The 24561-nt window shown below is 34.2% G+C and overlaps 1 protein-coding gene and 1 pseudogene across 16 annotated transcripts in view; one reads left to right on the top strand and one right to left on the bottom strand.

Annotated features, from left to right (window-relative positions):
- Positions 1 to 24561, bottom strand: part of GPHN (gephyrin) — a 725565-nt gene that overhangs the window by 389818 nt on the left and 311186 nt on the right. For all 16 annotated transcript variants that reach the window (XM_051977840.1, XM_051977841.1, XM_051977844.1 and 13 more), the window contains one exon: positions 369 to 461. In XM_051977840.1, the coding sequence (XP_051833800.1) occupies positions 369 to 461 (93 nt within the window). The remainder of the gene's footprint in view (positions 1 to 368; positions 462 to 24561) is intronic.
- Positions 23240 to 24555, top strand: LOC127552283 (PRELI domain containing protein 3B-like; annotated as a pseudogene).

Below are 24561 nucleotides of genomic sequence, written 5' to 3'. Positions count from 1 at the left end.
GCAAATACTCATGATGCCAACAGGCAGAGTTTTCACCATTAACTGTTCATTATTCTTCTCTCAAGCAGAAAAATATCTAAATTATGGGTCATAAAACAGGCCATTGAGCAAATGCCTTATCATAACCTGGGGCAAAAAGTCCAACATGCTTATATGGAATCTCTTCTAGTTTAAATCCAAAGAACGTAAGGAAAATGTTAATTGTAGTGTCTGAATAATACTGTGTAAGCAAATGTACTTTCTTGTTGCTACATATCACTTGATTTGCCTAAAGAAATTACAAAAATAAAATAATAAAAAGAGTACAAGATTTTAAAAGAGCATGTGGTTAGGCTATGTACTGAATACGAAGGCATATGCTATCTCACCTCCGGAGTGACATCTCTTGGTGCAAATCCAGTTCCTCCTGTAGTTAAAATCAAGTTAAGTTCCTTTTCATCACACCAATCTATCAGTGTTTCCTGAAAGAAAACAGAATTACTGTCACTTGTGGGATGTATTAGAGTTTACTTGTCCCAAATGCATGTTAAACCCAAAGCACATCATATATAGGAATAAAATACTGCTTCTTATGAACAACAGATAATTTTGGAGTAATTTCCTCATGAAAGAGCGAACGCTTACCAAGACAACTATCATTTACAAATGTGGCCATTATGTATATAATGTACATAATAATAATATGTAACTCCTGAGAATCAAAATGTAGGAATTTCAGTCACAAACAAAAAGTAAATAGGAAATGAGCAATCTTAAGGGTTAATGATATTACTTCCAATATTTTTTTCACTTTAATTTAAGATAGTTTTTCTACTTAAAATAGTGAGTTCACTGTCATTTCCCATCATATCTAATAGGCAGAAAACCTTCCAAGTTGTCAATGATTTGTTTTGCTTGGCAGTCTAATTATGCAGGAGACTGAAAAGATAGCTTCTTAATATTTTCTTCAATACTTTAACATCAGAGAATCATAGATTCATTGAATTTTAAAGCTCAAATGGACCACAGCCCAAGGCCACATAACTAATGTTAGTGACAGTGCTGGGATTAAAATTCATGTCTTCTGATTCCTAGTAAAATGCTATTTTTAACTAGGCTGAGCTCCTATCCCTAAAAATCAGTTTTGTTTCTCATGCCACAAAACTAAAATTTGAGAGTTGAAAACCTTAGAGGCTAAATAGTTCAGATGATACTCAAAAGGAATTCTTACTATAGCAAACTTGACAAATTACCATATGGTAACTTGACTTACTTGAAGATCTCTAAAAAGGGCAAAACAGATCATTCCAATTTTAGACAGAACTAATTGTAAGGAATTTAATTGTTACCTGTCCAAATATAGAAGCAACTATCTGAATAAAATTATAAAATACTCCAGACATAAAGACAGAACTGAATAAGTGGAGAGAAATTGCTTATGATTGGGTTGTCTCACCACAATATAAATTATAATAACCTCTATATTAATTAATTTAGAGTCATATCAAGCTTCTGCTTTATAAGGGTTAGAAAAAATAAAAATAATATTCAACTGGTGGAATAAAAGATAAAATATCTCAAAAGAATACAAGGAAAAGAAAAAGTGGAAAGGAAGGGGCCCTTCAAATTCTAGATTTAAATCTATAAATCAAAAATATCTGTTACTAGTTAAAAAATAGGAAAATTTATCAGTGGAGCAAATTAAATACCTAACATACAGAAGGAAACAAACAGCATGTTTGATAAGGTCAAAGATACTATTGAGATAAACGTTTACTAGTAAACCAAAACTACTGGAAAAGCTAGGAAAAAAATCTGGTAGAAATCAATTTGAGAATAAGATCAAAATAAACTCCAATCAGACATAGGGACCAGATTATAAAAGATTACCTCATAAATGAAATAGAGAAAGAGGAATAATGTCTTTGATATGCTATGCATAAGAGAAGAGTTCATGACCAAACAAGGAATAGAAAGGATGATAGAAGATAAAACAGTCACTTTTGATTACATAATATCAAAAGTTTTTACATAAAGTCAGTATAATTAAAATCACAAAAGGAAACAGCAAGAAAAAATTTGCATTGTTTCTCTTGTAAGAATATGATATCCAGGGGCAGCTAGATGACACAGTGCATACTTAAGACACTTAATATTTCTTAGTTGTGTGACCCTGGGTAAATCACTTAAACCCAATTGCCTCAGCAAAAAAAAAAAAAGATATCCAAGATATATAAAGAAATGATTCAAATATACAAGAGAGCAAGATCCATTCTTCAATGGAAAAATGGTCAAAGAATATATGAAAAGAACAAATTCAAACCATTAATAATCATTTGAAAAAAAAAAGTGTTTCAAACTAGTTGTCTTTCATTCTTGAAGAGGACCAATAACATTATAAGGTGGCCCGGTATGCAGTGAGTGACCTTGGACTTTTTAATTTTTTCTAGGTGTCAGTTTGTCAGAGGCCATGGTTCAATTATTATCACAAAGATAACAATCTGGGAATGAAATTTCTGGCCAAACCGAAAATAACTGTTATTTACAGTCATTCTAAGCTATTAAAACTAAATGAATCAAAGAGGTTTAGATTAGGGTTATTATTGGTCACTCAATGAAAATCAGAGTTATCTGGGTTTTAAAACACAATGGACTTTTAAAAATCTGTCTTTTCAGAGCTATATTTCAAGAAATCAAAAATGAAAATCACATGGGACAAAATAATTCATAAAAATAAGTAAAAGAAGGAAAAGAGAGGAGAGAAAAAAGGAGGAGGTAGAGGAAGAAGCCAATAATATAATTTGCCACTTTCTGCTCAAAATTTCAAGCTGGGTTCCCAAAGACCACTTAGATAAAATGATAAACAGTTAATACAAAATGTTCTTGCAAGAATCTATTTCAATCCTTCTCACAGCCTCCATGGGAAGAGTAAGTTTAAACTTGGACCATAATTGCAGTGATGCACATATTTCAGAAATGTAATACCAAACCTATTCTGGAAATCCTTCTCTTTGTGTAAAGACTTCATATAGAATTTTTGTTATTATAATAATAAAAGAAATGAAAATTAAAGGTTTCACCTCAAACTTATCACACTGTCAAAGATGACCCAAAAAATGAACATATGTGGAAGGGCTACAGCATAGTGCATTGCAGATATAGGAAGGCCTTAGGCATTTTGGAAAACAAATCACAACTATGCCCCAAAAGATATTAAGCTGTGTATATGCTTAGATCCACTCATATTATTACTAGTTCTATATCCCAAAGAGATCCAAGAAAAAGGTATAATATGTGAACCAATGCTAACCATTGCCAAAAAGAAAAAGCTGATTCACTGAATAGTTTTTCAGAAGGCAGAGAATAGAAATTCATTTTCTCCTTCTAATTTTACTCTGTTTTTACTTCCAAATTCTCTTATTCCCCTCCCCCATTGATAATAAAGAAAAGCCTTGAACAAACATATGCAAAACAAATCTCTCCATTAGTCATGTCTGAAAAAAGGGGAAATATGCTTTGATCTGTACTCTAAGTCTAGTGATTTCATAAGGTCAAATAAAGGGTATGTATAATTTTATAATTTTTTGTACATAGTTCCAAATTGCTTTCTGGAATGGTTGGATCACTTTACAGCTCCATCAACAGGGCAATAAAGAACCCGTTTTCCCATAGCCACTCTAGAATTTGAATAAATGGTTGCCTAAAAATTCTAAAAATACATTAATCATAAGCTCAATATACCAACTAAATTCTACTGGTTTTCTGAAAGAATGTGGAGCGTAAAGAATTATAGATTTGGAATCAAAAGAACTTAAGAGGTTTAGAAAAATTCCCTCATTTTATAGTTGATGAAATTGAGGCTCAGAGAGGTTTATTGCCTTGCCTAAGGCCATATAAGAAATAAGTGGCATAAGAACTTAGGCATTATAACTCTGTTACTGAACAATTTATATGGAATGTTTGTATAGTATAGTTTTGGGTTTACCAGAAAAAAAAATATTATAATAGTCCTTTAAAGACAATATAATAGAAAGCTTAAATAGGACAATCTGTTAAACATCTAGCAGATCCTCACTAAGATTCAGTTCTTACCCTAATGACAAAACTCTATGTAGCCTTATGTAGCCTTGCTTTCCATCAAGATGCCTTTGTTTTCTTTTCTTTTTTTTTTAAATTTAATTTTATTTAATAATAACTTTGTATTGACAGAATCCATGCCAGGATAATTTTTACACAACATTATCCCTTGCAATCACTTATGTTTAGTTTTTTCCCCTCCCTCTCTCCCCCCCCCCCAAGATGGCAAGCAGTCCTATATATGTTAAATATGTTGCAGTATATCCTAGATACAATACATATTTGCAGAACCGAACAGTTCTCCCGCTGCACAGGGAGAATTGGATTCAGAAGGTAAAAATAACTCGGGAAGAAAATCAAAAATGCAAATAGTTCACATTCATTTCCCAGTATTCCTTCTTTGGGTGTAGCTGTTTCTGTCCATCATTTATCCAATGAAACTCAGTTAAGCCTCTTTGTCAGAGAAATCCACTTCCATCAGAATACATCCTCATACAATATCGTTGTCGAAGTGTATAATGATCTCCTGGTTCTGCTCAACTCACTTAGCATCAGTCCATGTAGGTCTCTCCAAGCCTCTCTGCTGGTCATTCCTTACAGAGCAATAATATTCCATAACATTCATATACCACAATTTACCCAGCCATTCTCCAATTGATGGGCATCCATTCATTTTCCAGTTTCTAGCCACTACAAACAGGGCTGCTACAAACATTTTGGCACATACAGGTCCCTTTCCCTTTTTTAGTATCTCTTTGGGGTATAAGCCCAATAGAAACACTGCTGGATCAAAGGGTATGCACAGTTTGATAACTTTTTGGGCATAATTCCAGATTGCTCTCCAGAATGGCTGGATTCGTTCACAACTCCACCAACAATGCATCAGTGTCCCCGTTTTCCCGCATCCCCTCCAACATTCATCATTATTTTTTCCTGTCATCTTAGCCAATCTGACAGGTGTGTAGTGATATCTCAGAGTTGTCTTAATTTGCATTTCTCTGATCAATAGTGATTTGGAACACTCTTTCATGTGAGTGGTAATAGTTTCAATTTCTTCATCTGAAAATTGTCTGTTCATATCCTTTGACCATTTATCAATTGGAGAATGGCTTGATTTTTTATAAATTTGAGTCAGTTCTCTATATATTTTGGAAATGAGGCCTTTATCAGAACCTTTAATTGTAAAGATGTTTTCCCAGTTTGTTGCTTCCCTACTAATCTTGTTTGCATTCGTTCTGTTTGTACAAAGGCTTTTTAATTTGATATAATCAAAATTTTCTATTTTGTGATCGCTAATGGTCTCTAGTTCATCTTTGGTCACAAATTTCTTTCTCCTCCACAAGTCTGAGAGATAAACTATCCTATGTTCCTCTAATTTATTTATAATCTCGTTCTTTATGCCTAGGTCATGGACCCATTTTGATCTTATCTTGGTATGTGGTGTTAAGTGTGGGTCCTTGCCTAATTTCTGCCATACTAATTTCCAGTTATCCCAGCAGTTTTTATCAAATAATGAAATCTTATCCCAAAATTTAGAATCTTTGGGTTTGTCAAACACTAGATTGCTATAGTTGACTATTCTGTCTTGTGAACCTAACCTTTTCCACTGATCAACTAATCTATTTCTAAGCCAATACCAAATGGTTTTGGTGACTGCTGCTTTATAATATAATTTTAGATCAGGTACAGCTAGACCACCTTCATTTGATTTTTTTTTTTCATTAATTCCCTTGAGATTCTCGACTTTTTATTGTTCCATATGAATTTTGTTGTTATTTTTTCTAAATCATTAAAATATTTTCTTGGAAGTCTGATTGGTATAGCACTAAATAAATAGATTAGTTTAGGGAGTATTGTCATCTTTATTATATTCGCTCGGCCTATCCAAGAGCACTTAATATTTTTCCAATTATTTAAGTCTGACTTTATTTGTGTGAAAACTTTTTTGTAATTTTGCTCATATAATTCCTGACTTTCCTTTGGTAGGTAGATTCCCAAATATTTTATGCTATCAACAGTTATTTTGAATGGAATTTCTCTTTGTATCTCTTGCTCTTGGATTTTGTTGGTGGTGTATAAGAATGCTGAGGATTTATGGGGATTTATTTTGTATCCTGCTACTTTGCTAAAATTATGAATTATTTCTAATAGCTTTTTAGTAGAATCTCTGGGGTTTTCTAGGTATACCATCATATCATCTGCAAAGAGTGATAGTTTGGTTTCCTCATTGCCTACTCTAATTCCTTTAATCTCTTTCTCGACTCTTATTGCAGAGGCTAGTGTTTCTAATACAATATTGAATAATAATGGTGATAGTGGGCAACCTTGCTTCACTCCAGATCTTACTGGGAAAGGTTCCAGTTTTTCCCCATTGCATATGATGCTTACTGATGGTTTTAAATATATGCTTCTGACTATTTTAAGGAAAAGTCCATTTATTCCTATGCTCTCAAGTGTTTTTATTAGGAATGGCTGTTGGATTTTATCAAATGAAAAGCGCTTAGTATTAATGAAATAACTAATCATGCAATGTAATAGAAAGGGCAATAATTTGGAATCAGAGAACCTAGGTTTAAATTCCAGCTCTGTTACTTGCTCTAAAACTTTCAGCAAGTTATTAAACATCTCAGAGCTTCAGTCAGGGTATTATGCCACATGATAGTTGAAGTCCTTTCTGGCTGATCCTTTGAGATGACAGATGTACATTGAAATATTTGGGAAACTCCTCTGCATTCTTGTTTCCCAATAAAAGGGATATTGAATTAATATCAATTAATGCTTTAGAAGAAGGAAAAGAGTAAATGAGGTTCTTATAATATTATTTCTGACTTCAATTAGTTTCTAGTTTTTCCTCAAAAGAATTTGCATTACCAGACACTGGAACTTCTGTGCCAGAGGGTCTCCTGAACAGAGGCAAACTACCAGTTACTATATACTTAGTCTAGCAAAAAACCAAAATTCAGTTTACAAACAAATGATCAACAAATGAATGAGACTACAGAAAGTGACTTCTTTCATTTTCTTGGAAAATCTGCTTTATAGAATGGCTTGATAATAAGACCAGAGCACTTGTGGGACCTTACTTTTGCTGTTTTTCTTTCTTAATGAAACTAAAACATTAATACCTCAAGTGTTAGAGATTTAAAATTCACAAAGATGAATAATAAGTTATATAGAAGGAGAGAGTAATGGTTTAAAGCAATACTTTATTTAATCTTACATCAAAATGTCAACATTGTATTGATAATTACCACTGAAATGAATTTTTCCTAGTGACTAACTTATTCCTCACATATAGTAGTAGTAGTCACAATATGACTACCAAACCCAGACACTTACACTTTTCTTTGGTCTATACTAAAATGCTCAAATGACTCTGTTATCTATAAAGCATTTCTTGATCATCTGAAAAACTAATGGCCTGTCTCTCAAACTATTCTAGTATTTTACTGCTATTCAGGTGTTTTAATGATATCCAACTCTTTGTGACCCCATTTGGGATTTTCTTGGAAAAGATGCTAGAGTAAATTGCCATTCCCTTCTCCAACTCATTTTACAGATAAGGAGTTAAAAAGGGCTAAGGATCATACAACTAATATGTCTAAGGTCAGATCAGAATTGTCTTCCTGCCTCTAGGCTCCAGGATCCATGCACTGTACCATGAGCTGCCCACTGTATTTAGTTTACTTTGCATGGATCATCTTTACATCTGTACATATTTATATATGTACTTGTAGTCTTTTTATATGAAATTAAAATGTTTGTTTGACAGACACCTCAGCCATTGGATTTTATACAGAAAGTGTCACCTAAATTTTGGTATTTGGGTATTATATAACACATAAAAGAAAATGAGAGAATTTCAGTACCTGCCACCAAACCTTTATCTGAAGTCAAGGAAGATCTTTTGTTCAACCTGGTTTTATTTAATAAGTCCCAGAAAAATTCTCTAGAGGCTACAATGTAGCTAAGAGAACATGTTTAATACTTCCTGCATAGTGGGTGAATCCCCCATGGGGATTTTAAGGTGATTTTATAAGGATCAACAAGGATGAAGTAGAACTCATGGATGATTTGTGATCTTCATTAATGGAATGAATTATTCAGCAAATATTTTTTAAGCACTATATGCCAAGTCCTGTGCTAGGCACTGGGGATACAAAGGATGAATTAAACAATCTCTTTTTATGAAGAAATCATATTTTAACTGGAGAGATCACAAGTACAAATATAAGTACATACAGAATAAAGAGAATTAATACAAAGTAACTAAATACATTGGGCTGTTCTTGGTGCAGTGGATATAGCCCTGGGCTTTGCTGATTGTAAACACATCAATGATAGAAGCTCAAAAGAAATGCTATTGAATCTCCCCCAGCTTTTAGAAATATGAAATCTCATTTACCTATTTTATTGCTTTAATAAAAATTATTTTTCTACTTTATCATGCCTTCCATTGATAAGTTGTCCCTCATGATCCACCATGTTTTATAAACACTAAACTATCAAGAGGAGCAATCAGGCTGAACACCCTATAATATATCACACTAACCATGTTGATAACCTATATTCTTTTCCTAACACATATTCCCATTTCTCTACTAAAATATTTACTTCTGTTCTTTCAAGTTTCACATTGATTATTTACTAAAGCTTGTTCATATATCCACCATCCACACTCTATTACTCTCTTAGTAAGTATTCTCATCATTTTCAGTTCTTCAGAGATTGTTATCTGTATTTTTATAACAATACCAACCAATAGAATAATGGTTGCAAAAGACAGACCTTTGTTTCTAGAAAAAGGCTCACTTTATTAAAGAGTTTAATAATTTCCTGAAAGCAATATAGGATATACTCTTCCTTCTTGCTGATTCTGGTCCCAACTTACTGTCCATTGTTGTCTGGCGCAGATAAATGTACTGATAAATGTTTTATAGTGTATCCATTCAATTGCGTCATGATCTAGGCAACAGATTGCTTGGTCTTTTATATATGGATGCTCAAGCAAAACTTTTTTGAGTGTTTACAGATCTCTTCCCAAAGACTCCTGGGGGTTCCAGGTCCTGATATAACCAAAACAACATTATCATCAAACAGGAGAATATTTTCAACTATAAGGAGTCCTTCTTCAATACATATTGTGATTTGGTTGGTAAACATAGACAGCTCCTTATTTTATATTGTGTTTGATATTAATTACTTTTTTTTTCTGATGGAAGTTATAATTTCCTTATTGTAGGAAAAACCCAGAGAGGAACTTCCTCTACTAATGAAGCCTAGAAGCAGAAGACTTGAGATACTAGGAAGCTAAAAGACTTGCCCAGAGTCACAAAGGCAATATGTAACAGAAGTAGAATTTGAACTCATGCCATTACTGACTGAAGCTGCTTTTATACTTTAAACCATACTATTTCTTTGTAATTATTACTATTATTCTATTTAGTAATAAGAAGGAAATAACAGAACTACTGTGATAATTCAAAAGTATGAACTATTCTAGAAAATATATCTAGCTTATTTGTTATTTGCAGGACCAGACTTTAGCCACAGAAAATTATTCATCCCATTCTTGCAGCAAGCTATCTTTCAGTCACTCTCATATTTGATCATGTGATTTCATCCAATAGCTTGACACATATCATTACTTCCAGATAGGTTCCCACCTAGTTTATTATTTCATTCAATAGAGGTGTTTAGAAGAGTTTCATATGTATTTTATACTTTTAACTGATTCTAAAACTCAGACATCCATCTTTAAAAGATATTGGGTTTGAAGCATGTATGTATGTATTTGTGTGTGTGTGTGTGTGTGTGTGTTGTGTGTGTGTGTGTGTGTGTGTGTGTGTATGCACATGCATGCACACGCAAAAGGTCCTTTTTCTATCTGGGAAGAAATTTAAATTATAAAAGGGATGGTTTGTGATATGGCCTAATATTTTAGCCCTTCTTTCTGTGCTTTGTATAATTTGGAAATTTCACAAGTATGATACCTATGTCTTTATTCAAGATAAAAAAAATAATACAGGATCATAACATAACATTAAAGAGTGCCCTCAAAGATAAAACTAAGCAATTAGAGGCTAATTTATGAGGCTAGACATTAATCTAACAATGTATTCTCATATCTACCTAAATGTATTCCCATCTAAACCTAACCTTTCTTTTTTTTTTTTTTTACCAAAATATGAGAATGAAATACAGATGCTTTAAGTACAATCTTATTCAACTATAATTATGGCATTTGCACATCAATTTAATAACTTTACCAACAAAAGGAAATAAGAATAGTATGGCATTATCTCTTCCAGATTAAGTCATGGGAGCTTTTTGTGGCCACTTCTTTTTCTACATGCACAGTCTAATATTCTTTAAATAGTATAATCTGGAATTTAGCCAAGGTCGTAGGATGATCAAATGAAAGCTGTAAGAGACATTAGAGATCATCTAGTTTATCTATCTGTATTGTGTGTGTGTGTGTGTGTATGAAATCTTTTATCTATTTGTATACATATTGTATTCTAAGTACAGAAGTACAGAAGGTAAGTACCTTGAAAATAGAAACTTTAAATTGTCTCTTTGTCCCTAGCACTTCATCTATCAAATGTTTAATAAGTTCTTATGGAGTGACTGAGAGATCAATACCACTCATCTAGTCTAGTGACTTTAAATAATCAAGAGCAATTAGATACTTTCTATTTTTATTCTTATCCTGCTGTCCAATCCTTAGAATATAAAACATCCTCCTTACCAGAGAAAATAGAAAAAGACCTAGATTGAGTTTTTCTGTCTTCTATTATCATTTTTCATGAAATCAAGATAGATTAATTCAAAATGCCTATTTCTAAGTCATTTCTCATATTTGCCAACCTAATAAATTTGCCAAAAAAGGAAATGAACATAGGTTGGCATGTCATATATATATGTAATCCATGTTACCTTATATTGATAACTTTTTAAAATGACAATATCTCCTTAGAAAATTTCCCTAGAAATTTGCTAAAGTTAAGTATGAAGTTTTCAAGTATGCAATTTTTAGAATTCACACTTTTAAAAACTTGAATTATTCATCTTTTTTTGGTTTTTGGAACTTCTGTTGTATGTGATTTCAAAGACGAAAAACAGTGGCTCTGAAAATCATCTGAGCAATCTACAATATGATTTATTTGGATCTAAAGAATATTTTTTTAAAATGAGACTGTCTTAGAATGTAATTTACAATTTTAAACATATCTTCCTTGGGTGAAATACAAAAGCAAAATGGGATGAGTAGTTGGTCTTTTCTCCATTATCATCATCTTCCCTAAGCAATAAGCTATTTCTTTTCTTATTCTTTCTTCTTGAATTCTCCATTGTTTAAAAAGTTCTTAATCTTCTTTTAGTTTTTTTTAATTAAATAAAAAAACCCTCAATTACTCATTATTTTGGGTCATTTTAAAAATTTATCTTTGGTTATGTTCCTCTCTGTTTCTCTTCAATTCTCCAAATGGCCAAATAACCTAATTCCCAAACTAGCTTGTATTTAATTATTTTGTATTTATTCTTTTGACTATAAAACTATAAACTTCTTACAAATGGAGTTATCACATTTCTATTTCCAGTATCTCTTTGTCTCTCTCCAGAAATCTGAGTTGCTCAGGATCAAACAAAGTAGTTGTTTCTCATAACTCCAGGGCCAGTGCTCTATCCACTGCACCATCTAGCTGCTATCCCCACCCCATTGCTATAATTTATTTGTAACTCCAGTCCCTAGCACAATACTTGACCTTTTCTTTTTTTATTGGGATTATACATTATATAATTATGATTTCATTTATAAAGAAATCTCTCATCTCCTATTGTTTAAGAGCAATGGTGTCTAATACATTGTTGGTGGAATTGTGAATACATCTAGCCATTCTGGAGAGCAATTTGGAACTATGCTCAAAAAGTTATCAAACTATGCATACCCTTTAATCCATCAGTGTTTCTACTGGGCTTATATCCCAAAGAAATCTTTTTTTAAAATTTAATTTAATTTTATTTAATAATAATTTTATATTGACAGAATCCATGCCAGGGTAATTTTTTTACATTATCCCTTGCACTTGCTTCTGTTCCGATTTTTCCCCTAGCCTCCCTCCACCCCCTCCCCTAGATGGCAAGCAGTCCTATATATGTTAGATATGTTGCAGTATATCCTAGATACAATATATATTTGCAGAACCGAACAGTTTTCTTGTTGCACAGGGAGAATTGGATTCAGAAGGTAAAAATAACCCGGGAAGAAAAACAAAAATGCAAATAGTTCACATTCGTTTCCCAGTGTTCTTTCTTTGGGTGTAGCTGCTTCTGTCCATCATTTATCAATTGAAACTCAGTTAGGTCTCTTTGTCAAAGAAATCCACTTCCATCAGAATACATCCTCATACAATATTGTTGTTGAAGTGTATAATGATCTCCTGGTTCTGCTCATTTCACTTAGTATCAGTTCATGTAGGTCTCTCCAATCCTCTCTGTATTCATCCTGCTGGTCATTTCTTACAGAACAATAATATTCCATAACATTCATATGCCACAATTTACCCAGCCATTCTCCAACTGATGGGCATCCATTTAATTTCCAGTTTCTGGCCACTACAAACAGGGCTGCCACAAACATTTTGGCACATACAAGTCCCTTTCCCTTCTTTAGTATCTCTTTGGGGTATAAGCCCAGTAGTAGCACTGCTGGATCAAAAGGTATGCACAGTTTGATAATTTTTTGGGCATAATTCCAGATTGCTCTCCAGAATGGTTGGATTCGTTCACAACTCCACCAACAATGCATCAGTGTCCCCGTTTTCCCGCATTCCCTCCAACATTCATCATTATTTTTTCCTGTCATCTTAGCCAATCTGACAGGTGTGTAGTGATATCTCAGAGTTGTCTTAATTTGCATTTCTCTGATCAATAGTGATTTGGAACACTCTTTCATGTGAGTGGTAATAGTTTCAATTTCTTCATCTGAAAATTGTCTGTTCATATCCTTTGACCATTTATCAATTGGAGAATGGCTTGATTTTTTATAAATTTGAGTCAGTTCTCTATATATTTTGGAAATGAGGCCTTTATCAGAACCTTTAATTGTAAAGATGTTTTCCCAGTTTGTTGCTTCCCTACTAATCTTGTTTGCATTCGTTCTGTTTGTACGAAGGCTTTTTAATTTGATATAATCAAAATTTTCTATTTTGTGATCGCTAATGGTCTCTAGTTCATCTTTGGTCACAAATTTCTTTCTCCTCCACAAGTCTGAGATAAACTATCCTATGTTGCTCTAATTTATTTATAATCTCGTTCTTTATGCCTAGGTCATGGACCCATTTTGATCTTATCTTGGTATATGGTGTTAAGTGTAGGTCCATGCCTAATTTCTGCCATACTAATTTCCCAGCAGTTTTTATCAAATAATGAATTTTGATCCCAAAAGTTAGGATCTTTGGGTTTGTCAAACACTAGATTGCTATAGTTGACTATTCTGTCTTGTGAACCTAACCTTTTCAACTGATCAACTAATCTATTTCTTAGCCAATACCAAATGGTTTTGGTGACTGATGCTTTATAATATAATTTTAGATCAAGTACAGCTAGGCCACCTTCATTTGATTTTTTTTTTCATTAATTCCCTTGAGATTCTCGACTTTTTATTGTTCCATATGAATTTTGTTATTTTTTCTAGATCATTAAAATATTTTCTTAGAAGTCTGATTGGTTTGGTATGAAATAAATAGATTAGTTTAGGGAGTATTGTCATCTTTATTATATTCGCTCGGCCTATCCAAGAGCACTTAATATTTTTCCAATTATTTAAGTTTGACTTTATTTGTGTGGAAACTTTTTTGTAATTTTGCTCATATAATTCCTGACTTTCCTTTGGTAGACAGATTCCCAAATATTTTATGCTATCAACAGTTATTTTGAATGGAATTTCTCTTTGTATCTCTTGCTGTTGGATTTTGTTGGTGATGTATAAAAATGCTGAGGATTTATGGGGATTTATTTTGTATCCTGATACTTTGCTAAAATTATGAATTATTTCTAATAGCTTTTTAGTAGAATCTCTGGGGTGCCCTAGGTATATCATCATATCATCTGCAAAGAGTGATAGTTTGGTTTCCTCATTGCCTACTCTAATTCCTTTAATCTCTTTCTTGACTCTTATTGCAGAGGCTAGTGTTTCTAATATGATATTGAATAATAATGGTGATAGTGGGCAACCTTGCTTCACTCCAGATCTTACTGGGAAAGGTTCCAGTTTTTCCCCATTGCATATGATGCTTACTGAAGGTTTTAAATATATACTCCTGACTATTTTAAGGAAAAGTCCATTTATTCCTATGCTCTCAAGTGTTTTTATTAGGAATGGATGTTGGATTTTATCAAATGCTTTTTCTGCATCTATTGAGATGATCATATGGTTTTTGTTTGGTTATTGATATAGTCAATTATGCTAATAGTTTTCCTAATATTGAACCAGCCCTGCATTCCTGGTATAAATCCTACTTGGTCATAGTGTATTATCCTGGGGATGATTTTCTGTAATCTTTTTGCTAATATTTTATTTAAGATTTTAGCATCAATATTCATTAGGGAGATTGGTCTATAATTTTCTTTCTCTGTTTTCAACCTACCTGGTTTAGGTATCAGTACCATGTCTGTGTCATAATAGGAGTTTGGTAGGACGCCTTCAATCCCTATATTTTCAAATAGTTTATTTAGCATTGGAGTTAATTGTTCTTTAAATGTTTGGTAGAATTCACATGTAAATCCATCTGGTCCTGGGGATTTTTTCTTAGGGAGTTGGTTGATAGTTTGTTATATTTCTTTTTCTGAGATGGGACTGTTTATGATATTTATTTCTTCCTCTGTTAGTTTGGGCAAGCTATATTTTTGGAGGTATTCTTCTATTTCATTTAAGTTGTCGAATTTATTGGCATAAAGTTGGGCAAAGTAACTCCTAATTATTGCTCTAATTTCCTTTTCGTTAGTGGCGAGTTCTCCCTTTTCATTTTTAAGACTAACAATTTGATTTTCCTCTTTCCTTTTTTAAATCAGATTTACTAAGGGTTTGTCTATTTTGTTGTTTTTTTCATAGAACCAACTCTTAGTTTTATTAATTCAATAGTTTTTTTACTTTCAATTTTATTGATCTCTCCTTTTATTTTTAGAATTTCAAGTTTAGTGTTTGACTGGGGGTTTTTAATTTGTTCCTTTTCTAGCATTTTTAGTTGCAAGCCCAATTCATTGACCTTCTCTTTCTCTATTTTATACAAATAGGCTTCTAGAGATATGAAATTTCCCCTTATTACCGCTTTGGCTGCATCCCATATATTTTGGTATGATGTCTCATTATTATCGTTTTCTTGGGTGAAGTTATTAATTATGTCTATGATTTGCTCTTTCACCCAATCATTCTTTAGTATGAGATTATTTAGTTTCCAATTATTTTTTGGTCTCCTTTCCCCTGGCTTTTTATTGAATGTAATTTTCATTGCATCGTGGTCTGAAAAGAATGCATTTACTATTTCTGCCTTACTGCATTTGAGTTTGAGGTTTTTATTTCCTAATATATGGTCAATTTTTGTATAGGTTCCATGAACTGCTGAAAAGAAAGTGTACTCCTTTCTGTCTCCATTACATTTTCTCCAGAGATCTATCATATCTAATTTTTCTAGTATTCTATTTACTTCTTTGACTTCTTTCTTATTTATTTTGTGGTTTGATTTATCTAATTCTGAGAGTGCAAGGTTGAGATCTCCCACTATTATAGTTTTGCTGTCTATTTTTTCTTGCAGCTCTCTTAATTTCTCTTTTAAGTATTTAGATGCTACACCACTTGGTACATACATGTTTAATATTGATATTGCTTCATTATCCATGCTACCCTTTAGCAAGATATAGTGCCCTTCCTTATCTCTTTTAATTAGATCAATTTTTGCTTTAGCTTGATCTAAAATCAGGATGGCTACCCCTGCTTTTTTGACTTCACCTGAAGCATAGTAGATTTTGCTCCAACCTTTTACCTTTAACCTGCATGTATCTCCTTGCTTTAGGGGTCTTTCCTGTAAACAACATATTGTAGGATTCTGGCTTTTAATCCATTCTGCTAATTGCTTCCTCTTTATGGGGGAGTTTACCCCGTTCGCATATATGGTTAAAATGACCAATTCTGTATTACTTGTCATCTTGTTAATCCCTGTTTATGCTTTTCTCCCTTCTTTCCCCCTTATCCCCCTTCCCAGTATTAAGCTTGTGAGCACCACTTGCTTCTCACAGCCCTCCCTTTTTAGTATCTCTCCCAATCTCTCCCCCCCACCTTAGAATTCCTCCCCCTATCTTACCCCTTTCCCTCCTAGTTTCTGCATTCCCTTCCGCTTAGCTTATTCCTTCCCTTTTCACTTTTCCCTTCTCACTTTTCAATGAGGTGGGAGAAGTTTCACCATAAATTGAATACGTCTAAATTTTTTCTCGTAAAGCCAATTCTGAAGGCAGTAAGATACCCACTATATTCATCCCCCTCCATTCTTTCTCTCAGATATAATAGGTTTCCTTTGCCTCTTCATGAGATGTAGTACCCCCACTTTCCCCCTTTTCTGGTACAATGTTCTTTCCACATCTAGTTTCTAGAACAAGGTATACATGTATTCTTTATACATCTTTATAGCCAAATTATAGTTCTCAAGATTAATCTTTACCTTTTTAGATTTCTCTTGAGTTCTATATTTGTAGATCAAACTTTTTGTTAAGTTCTGGCTTTTTCATCAAAAATAGGTGAAATTTGCTTACTTCGTTGAATGTCCATCTTCTTCTCTGGAAAAAAGATGCTCATTCTAACTGGGTAAGTTATTTTTGGTTGCATACCAAGTTCCTTAGCCTTTCAGAGTATCATATTCCAGGCCTTTCGATCCTTTAATGTGGATGCTGCTAGATCCTGGGTGATCCTTATTGTGGCTCCTTGAAACTTGAATTGGGTTTTTCTAGCCGCTTGCAATATTTTTTCCTTAGTCTGAGGGTTCTGGCATTTGGCCACTATATTTCTTAGTGTTTTGATTTTAGGATCCCTTTCAGTAAGGGATCGATGAATTCTTTCAATGTCTATTTTACCCTCTTCTGCCCCTTCTGGGCAGTTCTCTTTGATAATTTCCTGGAAAATAGTGTACAGGCTCTTTTTTTCATCATGTTTTTCTGGGAGTCCAATGATTCTCAAATTGTCTCCTGGATCTGTTTCCAGGTCTGTTGTTTTCCCCAGAAGGCATTTCACATTCTTTTCCATTGTTTAATTTTTTTGGATTTGCTTGACTGATTCTTCTTGTCTCCTCGAGTCATTCAATTCCATTTGTTCAATTCTGATTTTCAATGAAGTATTTTCTTCACTCACTTTTTAAAAATCTTTTTCTAATTGTCCAATTGAGTTCTTTTGTTCTATGGAATTTTTTTCCATTTCGCCAATTTTGTTTTTTAGAGAGCTATTTTCTGTTTCCAGTTCACTAATCCTATTTTTTAAGGATTTTATTTCTTTATACACTGTCTTTAAATGAGTGGGATGACTTCTCCAGACTCTCTTGCCAAGCCTCCCTCTCCTTTTCCCATTTTTCTTCTAGCTCTCTTGTGAGAGCCTTTTAAATTTCTTCTATGAGATTCATCTGTGCTGAGGAACAGATGATCTCCTCTTTTGGGGATTCACCTGGAGATGGTCTGTTTTTAGTCTCCTCAGGGTTTAGAGTCTGCTCTCTATCTGTATAGAAGCTGTCAAGGGTTAAAGTACTCTTCAATTTTTTGCTCATTTTGTCAGAGAAGAATCAAAGACAAACTAGCAAAAAGAAAAAAAGAAAAAACCCTTAAATGGAGTCTGCTTTTTTGGGGGGAGGGGCTGGGTGGTGTTACCGAGCTTCCTCTACAGACTGCGGGGGGAGGGGGGCAGCAGCGAGGCACTAGCAGGACTGTGCTGCACCTGCGCTCTCAGAGGAGAGCGTGCTGAGACACTGTGGGGGAGGGGTGGCCAGGTCCCGAGAGACTCCACCTGTTTGGGGTTGTATTCTTCGCCCGGTGTTTTTAGCTTCTCTGCTGGGCTGCTGGCTTGCTGCCAGGGCAAAGTATCCAATCTTGTAGCAAAGCTCTCCCTGCAGAGACGGCTGAAATCACACCCTACCTGCTCCATTCTGCTCGGCTGTGAGCTGCCCCCGTGCTCTCGCTGCCGCTGCCTGCCCTCAGTTTGCGACCGATCTAAAACCATCCCCACCCTTGCACAAAAACAGACCTTTCCTGGCGAATTTCAAGGACGTCTTCTCTTGGTAACTATTTGTGGGTTTTTTTTTTCAGTCAAGCATTAATTCAGAGGCTTGTAATGAAATGGATTGTGAGAGAAAATGCGGAGCTTACACAGTGTGTGCCTCCTCTCTGCCATCTTGGCCAGAAGTCCCAAAGAAATCTTAACCTGTATGTGCAAGAATGTTTGTGGCAGCCCTCTTTGTAGTGGCCAGAAACTGGAAACTGAGTGGATGCCCATCAATTAGAGAATGGCTGAATAAATTGTGGTATATGAATATTATCGAATATTATTGTTCTGTAAGAAATGACCAGCAGGATGATTTCAGAAAAGCCTGGAGAGACTTACATGAACTGATGCTGAGTGAAATGAGCAGGATCAGGAGATCATTATATACTTCAACAACAATACTATATGATGATCAATTCTGATGAAGTGGCCATTTCCAGCAATGAGATGAACCAAATCAGTTCCAATAGAGCAGTAATGAATTGAACCAGCTACACCCAGTGAAAGAACTCTGGGAGATGACTATGAACCATTACATAGAATTCCCAATCCCTCTATTTTTGTCCACTTGCATTTTTGATTTCCTTCACAGGTTAATAGTACACTATTTCAAAGTCCCACTTTTTTTTGTACAGCAAAATAACTGTTAGGACATGTATACTTGTATTTAATTTATACTTTAACATATTTAACATATTTTGGTCAATCTGCCATTTGGGGGAGGGGATGGGGGAAGGAGGGGAAAAACTGGAACAAAAGATTTGGCAATTGTCAATGCTGTAAAATTGCCCATGCATATAACTTATAAATAAAAAGCTATTATAATAATAATGATAAAAAAAGAAATAAAAAAATAGACAAGAAAATATAAAGCACACACAAAAAGCAATAGTGTCAAACTCAAACAGAAAGAGATTCCTGATGGTGAATGTTTACTTAAAAAATCACAAATTAATATTATTTCAGAGGCAATCCAATCTAATCCCTTCATTTACTAAGGATCAGAGAGATGAAACAAGCTGTCCAAGAATACCCACATAGTAAGCAGAATATGTAGGATATGAATCTCAATCCTTTGACTCCAAAATCATTGCTTTCTTTTCTTTTCTTGACTGAAATATAGTGAAATAAAAGTAAAAGCAAGTAAGCTTGTCATAAAAGGAGAGACGAATAAGGGGTCAATGATCATTGTTTACTTATTGAAATGAATTGAACTGAAGCCTCTGCTGGGATACCTTGTTGATGACTTTGACATACAAACCAACGCCTGAGTCAGTTGTAGTGACATAAGTCATAAGACTGTCATAACTGGCCCCAAAGCAGCATAAGATCTATGCACCATGATTAAACAGACTTCATTTGTACAAGGTATAGAGGACAACTGTCTCCACATTGAATTGATCCTTTTCTGAAAAATTAAATTTTGATCCAAAGTGAAATGGAAAACCACAGAGCAAATCTCAGGGGGTTGTAGCATGTTAGCACTGATGACTTTCATATAAGAAGTACCCAAAAGACACTGTAAATGACACATATGACTAAGAAAAGGTGGGATAGTGTGTAGCAAGAGGGAAATTTGTCTCAGTGACTACATAGTATTTAAAGTCTTCCAGTTAGGGCTTTTCTATCTTATATGCTTCTTCCACAGAAGGGTCGATTTGCCAGAGGACACAAATACATAAAAGTTACATAGAGTGAGGAGGGATATAGAAGTTGGATCTAAGCCACCTTAGCTCTTGAGCTCTTGAGTCATATCCTAACAATCATGGAAGAATACTGTTAGTTTGTTTTACACTTTAGTCAATTTTCTGTCTCACAAGTACTACTAATAGGTATCTTGAGGGAGAGCTACAAGTAACCTTGTTCTGGAATGGGAAGATTAGAACAATCACTATATACATACAGATAGATTCATATATTGCTAGAGGGTTAATGTTTACTCTTCATTGTACTGGTGAAGAAGCTAAGAAGACACTTCCCCAGAATTATACAGGTAGTCACGAGCAGAGCTAAAAACTGAACCCAGGATTTCTGAATCTTAGCAACTATTAAGGGACCACTTCAGATTTAGTGATTGGCTAACAAGACTGAAAAGGAAAATGATAGATGCTAGAAAGGATGCAGAAAAACAGATACACTAATGCAAAGTTTCTTAAATTGTGAGTCAGATATGGAGTTGTGTAACTGAATGTGGGGATTGTGAAAAATTTGGCCACAGAAGAGGTATCAAATTCCAACCAAGACTTAATTAAACCAATATTTAATTATTTATATAAAAATAAACATATTTCTCTCAGTATTCAAATTTACTTTCATCTTCACTGACACTTGAGGTGTCTCCTTCATTAGAAAACTAGCAGTATATTATCAGAAACATTCTTCCAATTGCTCAAATAAATTTCTCTTTCTTTTTTATTGTTTTATTTTTTCTGATTATACATGTATATTTTTAAAATATGTATTTCTTTATGAATCATGTTGGGAGAGAAAAATCAGAACAAAAGGGAAAAACCATGAGAGGGAAAAAACAAAAAAAAAAAGTGCACAATAACATGTGTCGCTTTACATTCAATCTTTCTGGATACAAATGGTGTTTTTTTATCCAAAGTTTATTGAAATTGCCTTGGATCACTGAACCATTCAGAAGAACTAAATCTTTCATAGCTGATCCTGGTTCTGCTTGTTTCACTCAACATCAGTTCATGTAAATCTTTCCAGGCCTTTCTAAAATTAGCTTGTTCATTATTTTTTATAGAACAATAATATTCCATTATTTTTATATATTATAACTTATTCAGCCAATCCTCCATTAATGGGCATCTACTCACTTTCCAATTATTTGCCACCACAAAAAGAACTGCTACAAATATTTTTGCCCATGTAGGTCCTTTTCCCTCCTTTATGATTTCCTTGGGATACAGGCCCAGTAGTGGCAATGATGTATCAAAGGGTATGCACAATTTGATAGCCTTTCGGGCACAATTCCAAATTATTCTCTAGAATGGTTAATTCAGTTTACAACTCCACCAACAATGCATTAAAGTTTTCCCACATCTCTTCCAACATTTATTGTCTTTTCCTGTCATCTTAGCCAATCTGAGAAGTGTGAGGTGGTAGCTCAGAGTTGTTTTAAATTAGCATTTCTCTAATCAATTATGATTTAGAGCATTTTTTCATATGACTATCGATGGCTTTAGTTTCATCATCTGAAAATTTTCTATTTATATGCTTTGAATATATTTCTCTCTCTAAGTTTCTTTAACTCTTGTGTCCATAGTTCAGTGTTTTTACTCAGTTCTGATCTTTTCTTCAAAAACACCAAGCAGTGTCATATTTTTTTTACGTGTAAGATACTACTTAGCTTTGCACATAAGTTATTCTTGTTGTAAGCCTATATCTTTTGCCTTTTGGAATAGGATACAAAGAGATCTCTCATTTTAAATAATATAGAAGTTTCTATATTAACTATAGTTTCTTGGTAGATGCCTACAGTATTTTTTTTTCCTTTTATGTGGTAGCTATGGATTTTGACTATGAAGGTTCCTCTAAGCGAAGATTGGTGGATTCTTTTTTCCCTGCAAGGTTATGGATCCCGCTGAGAGGGAGTACCAAGGCCACTTTGATGATTTGGTGCACAATAAGTTTTCTGCCACATAGCAGAATTGCCCTTGTTGAGCAAAGAGCAATGATTTGTAATCATGGGAACAGTAAGCCGGAGGGTCACAGCCAGTGGCTATGTAAGCAGGGATGCCTGAACAGGGCCTCTTGCCTTGGAGTGGGTTACTAAATTGCTGGATTGGCTCTCCTCCCATTGGCAGATACCATGCATACGCAAAGCCACAAGTTGCTTCTCTGAATGGTGACTGGGGCTTGCCTACTGTTCACATGCTGATCATGTTTGCAAAAATGTATATCAACAAGACTGTACAGAGCTCTTTTCACACTCTATGAGTCTCCCACTTCATTCATCTTGCCTCTGAGATCAAAGGGCTTATATGCTTTGAACTCTTGAAGAGGGCTACAAACATTTCCCCCTTTGCCTTTTGGTTCTAACAGATACAGGCAATTCTCACTTATGATTTGTTCAAATACAGTGTCCAGACTATTTTTTGCACTATGTTTTTCATGGAGTTCAATAATTCTTAAGCTCTCTTTCCTTGATCTGTTTTCCAAGTCGGTTGTTGGAAATATACCAGATATATTTCCTTCTTTCTCCTTTTTCTTCTTCAATCTTTCGATTTTATTTCAATGTGTCTTGCTGACTCATCGAGTCACTGATTTCTGTTTGGTATATTCTAGATTTCGGGAAGGCCATTTCTTATATGAGGTTTATCAATTATTTATTTTCTGTAATTAGGTATATACTTAATAAAGTTAACACTGATATTCTGAAGGCATTTGTTGTTACCACACAGACAAGTAGTTTTGGACTAAATTCTCTAAAGCAGTGAAGAATTATTCCTTTGGCTGAACTGTCCGGGGAAAAAAAATTACCCTTTAATATTATACAGTAGTGAGATTATCTTTCTGAATGAAGAAGTAAAGCTAAAGTACAAAAGAAAATATTTGGTTGGATGAGTCTTCTTAGACTGGATGGCTATCAAGATTTCTCTCATTTACTCTCAGATATTCTATACACAGTGTTACAGGACAAAAAAAAAAGGGTAGTTTAAATGACATAGCAATAAAAAAAATCAGTAGTAGCAATGTAAAAATGCAATCCTAATCTAGAAGGTTAGATGGTGGGTATAAGAAGAATAACTATTGTAAGATTTCAAAAAGAGTAATGCAGTTGAGATAAAGGCAAATGTAGTGAGATGATAATTTATTCCATGGAAATTGATAAGATCAGTGCATGAAATACTATAGAAGATGAAGAGAAGAGGGAGCATGACAGACCCTTGGGGGACACCTGCTAAACTGCAGGGAACTGTCTTAAAGTCAATGGGAAGATTAAAAACTAACAAGACAGGTAGATAGAAGGATATAGTAAGGCAATAGTTTCTTGGTCCAGCTTTTTTTATCTTTTCTCAGCTTCCTTCCCATACATACAACCACCACACAACTTCCTTCAGTCTTTGTTTTCCTAGGGGCTTTCCTGGTGAAGCTTACTTTTCCCAAGTTATCTGATTCCCCAGCTTTCTCAATGTAACTTTCAAGTCTAGAGTCAATAAAACAGACCAAGCTATGTGAACTGTGTGCCTCTCAAACCTGGTGGGAGCCTATGATCACACAAATCATATCTTTTAGACCTGCTGATCAGATCAATTTCAGTAAGGAAGTTAGGGAAACTGCATCTACCAAAGCTAATGTGTGGCACTCAAAGAGGAGTGTCACTGAATCCTTGCTGTATATTTTTGCTATGTTAGAACAAAGTAAACCTCCTCTTTTAATCATTCAATGGCTCATAGGTACCTAATTTTGTCCCAACACTGAATCTTAGCTAAGAGGATGAACTGTGCCAACAATAGAAGAGACCCAGAAGAGAATAATGTGTAAAGAAAAAAAAAAAACAAAACCCTAGGGAAAAAAGAGTATCCATGAGAAACGGGTGTTTGACATTGTCAAAGTATAAATAAGGATGAAGTGAGAATAAGTTATTAAATGTGACAAGAGGTCATTGAGCCTTTCCACATCTATGTGTTCTGTCTGGCAAGAGGATGTTTTCACTTCTTTTTCTCTCCTGTGCCTTAGTACCAGTCAGACATAGTGCTTTTTAGTGTTAGCATGAAGATTTGAACATCAAGAGCATATTTTCCACCACCCATGGGAAACAGTTAACAACAGCTGCTATGCAAAAACATCCAAATCCTATGAATCCAAGTCTACTTGGATCTGATTTGTTAGAAAGACACTGGGAAACTACATAGCTATAGACTTCTCAGCTCAGAGTGAGAAATACCTTCTATTATAAAACTAATTTTCAGTACAGCAAGAACCAAAACTTATATGTAGGAATATTATGTAGTTGGTCCCATAGAGAAAAGAACACATCTTAAGTCCACCATAACCACTGTGAAGGAGAATGCCATAGCAATTATCTAGAAGAACTGATGGAAAGTACAATATCATCTAATGCTACTAAAGGCCATGAAGCAATGGAGTGGGTAATTAACAAATTAAATGCTGAGATTGAAGAGTTGACTATTTCAGCAAGAGACAGCACAAGAAGACCTATGGCTGTAGCAGCATTTTTAGAGAAATGATAATGA

Source organism: Antechinus flavipes, chromosome 2 (assembly GCF_016432865.1).
Source record: "Antechinus flavipes isolate AdamAnt ecotype Samford, QLD, Australia chromosome 2, AdamAnt_v2, whole genome shotgun sequence".
Classification (NCBI taxonomy): Eukaryota; Metazoa; Chordata; class Mammalia; order Dasyuromorphia; family Dasyuridae; genus Antechinus; species Antechinus flavipes.
Note: the sequence above shows the minus strand (reverse complement) of the source record. Positions and strands in the feature narration are given on the sequence as shown.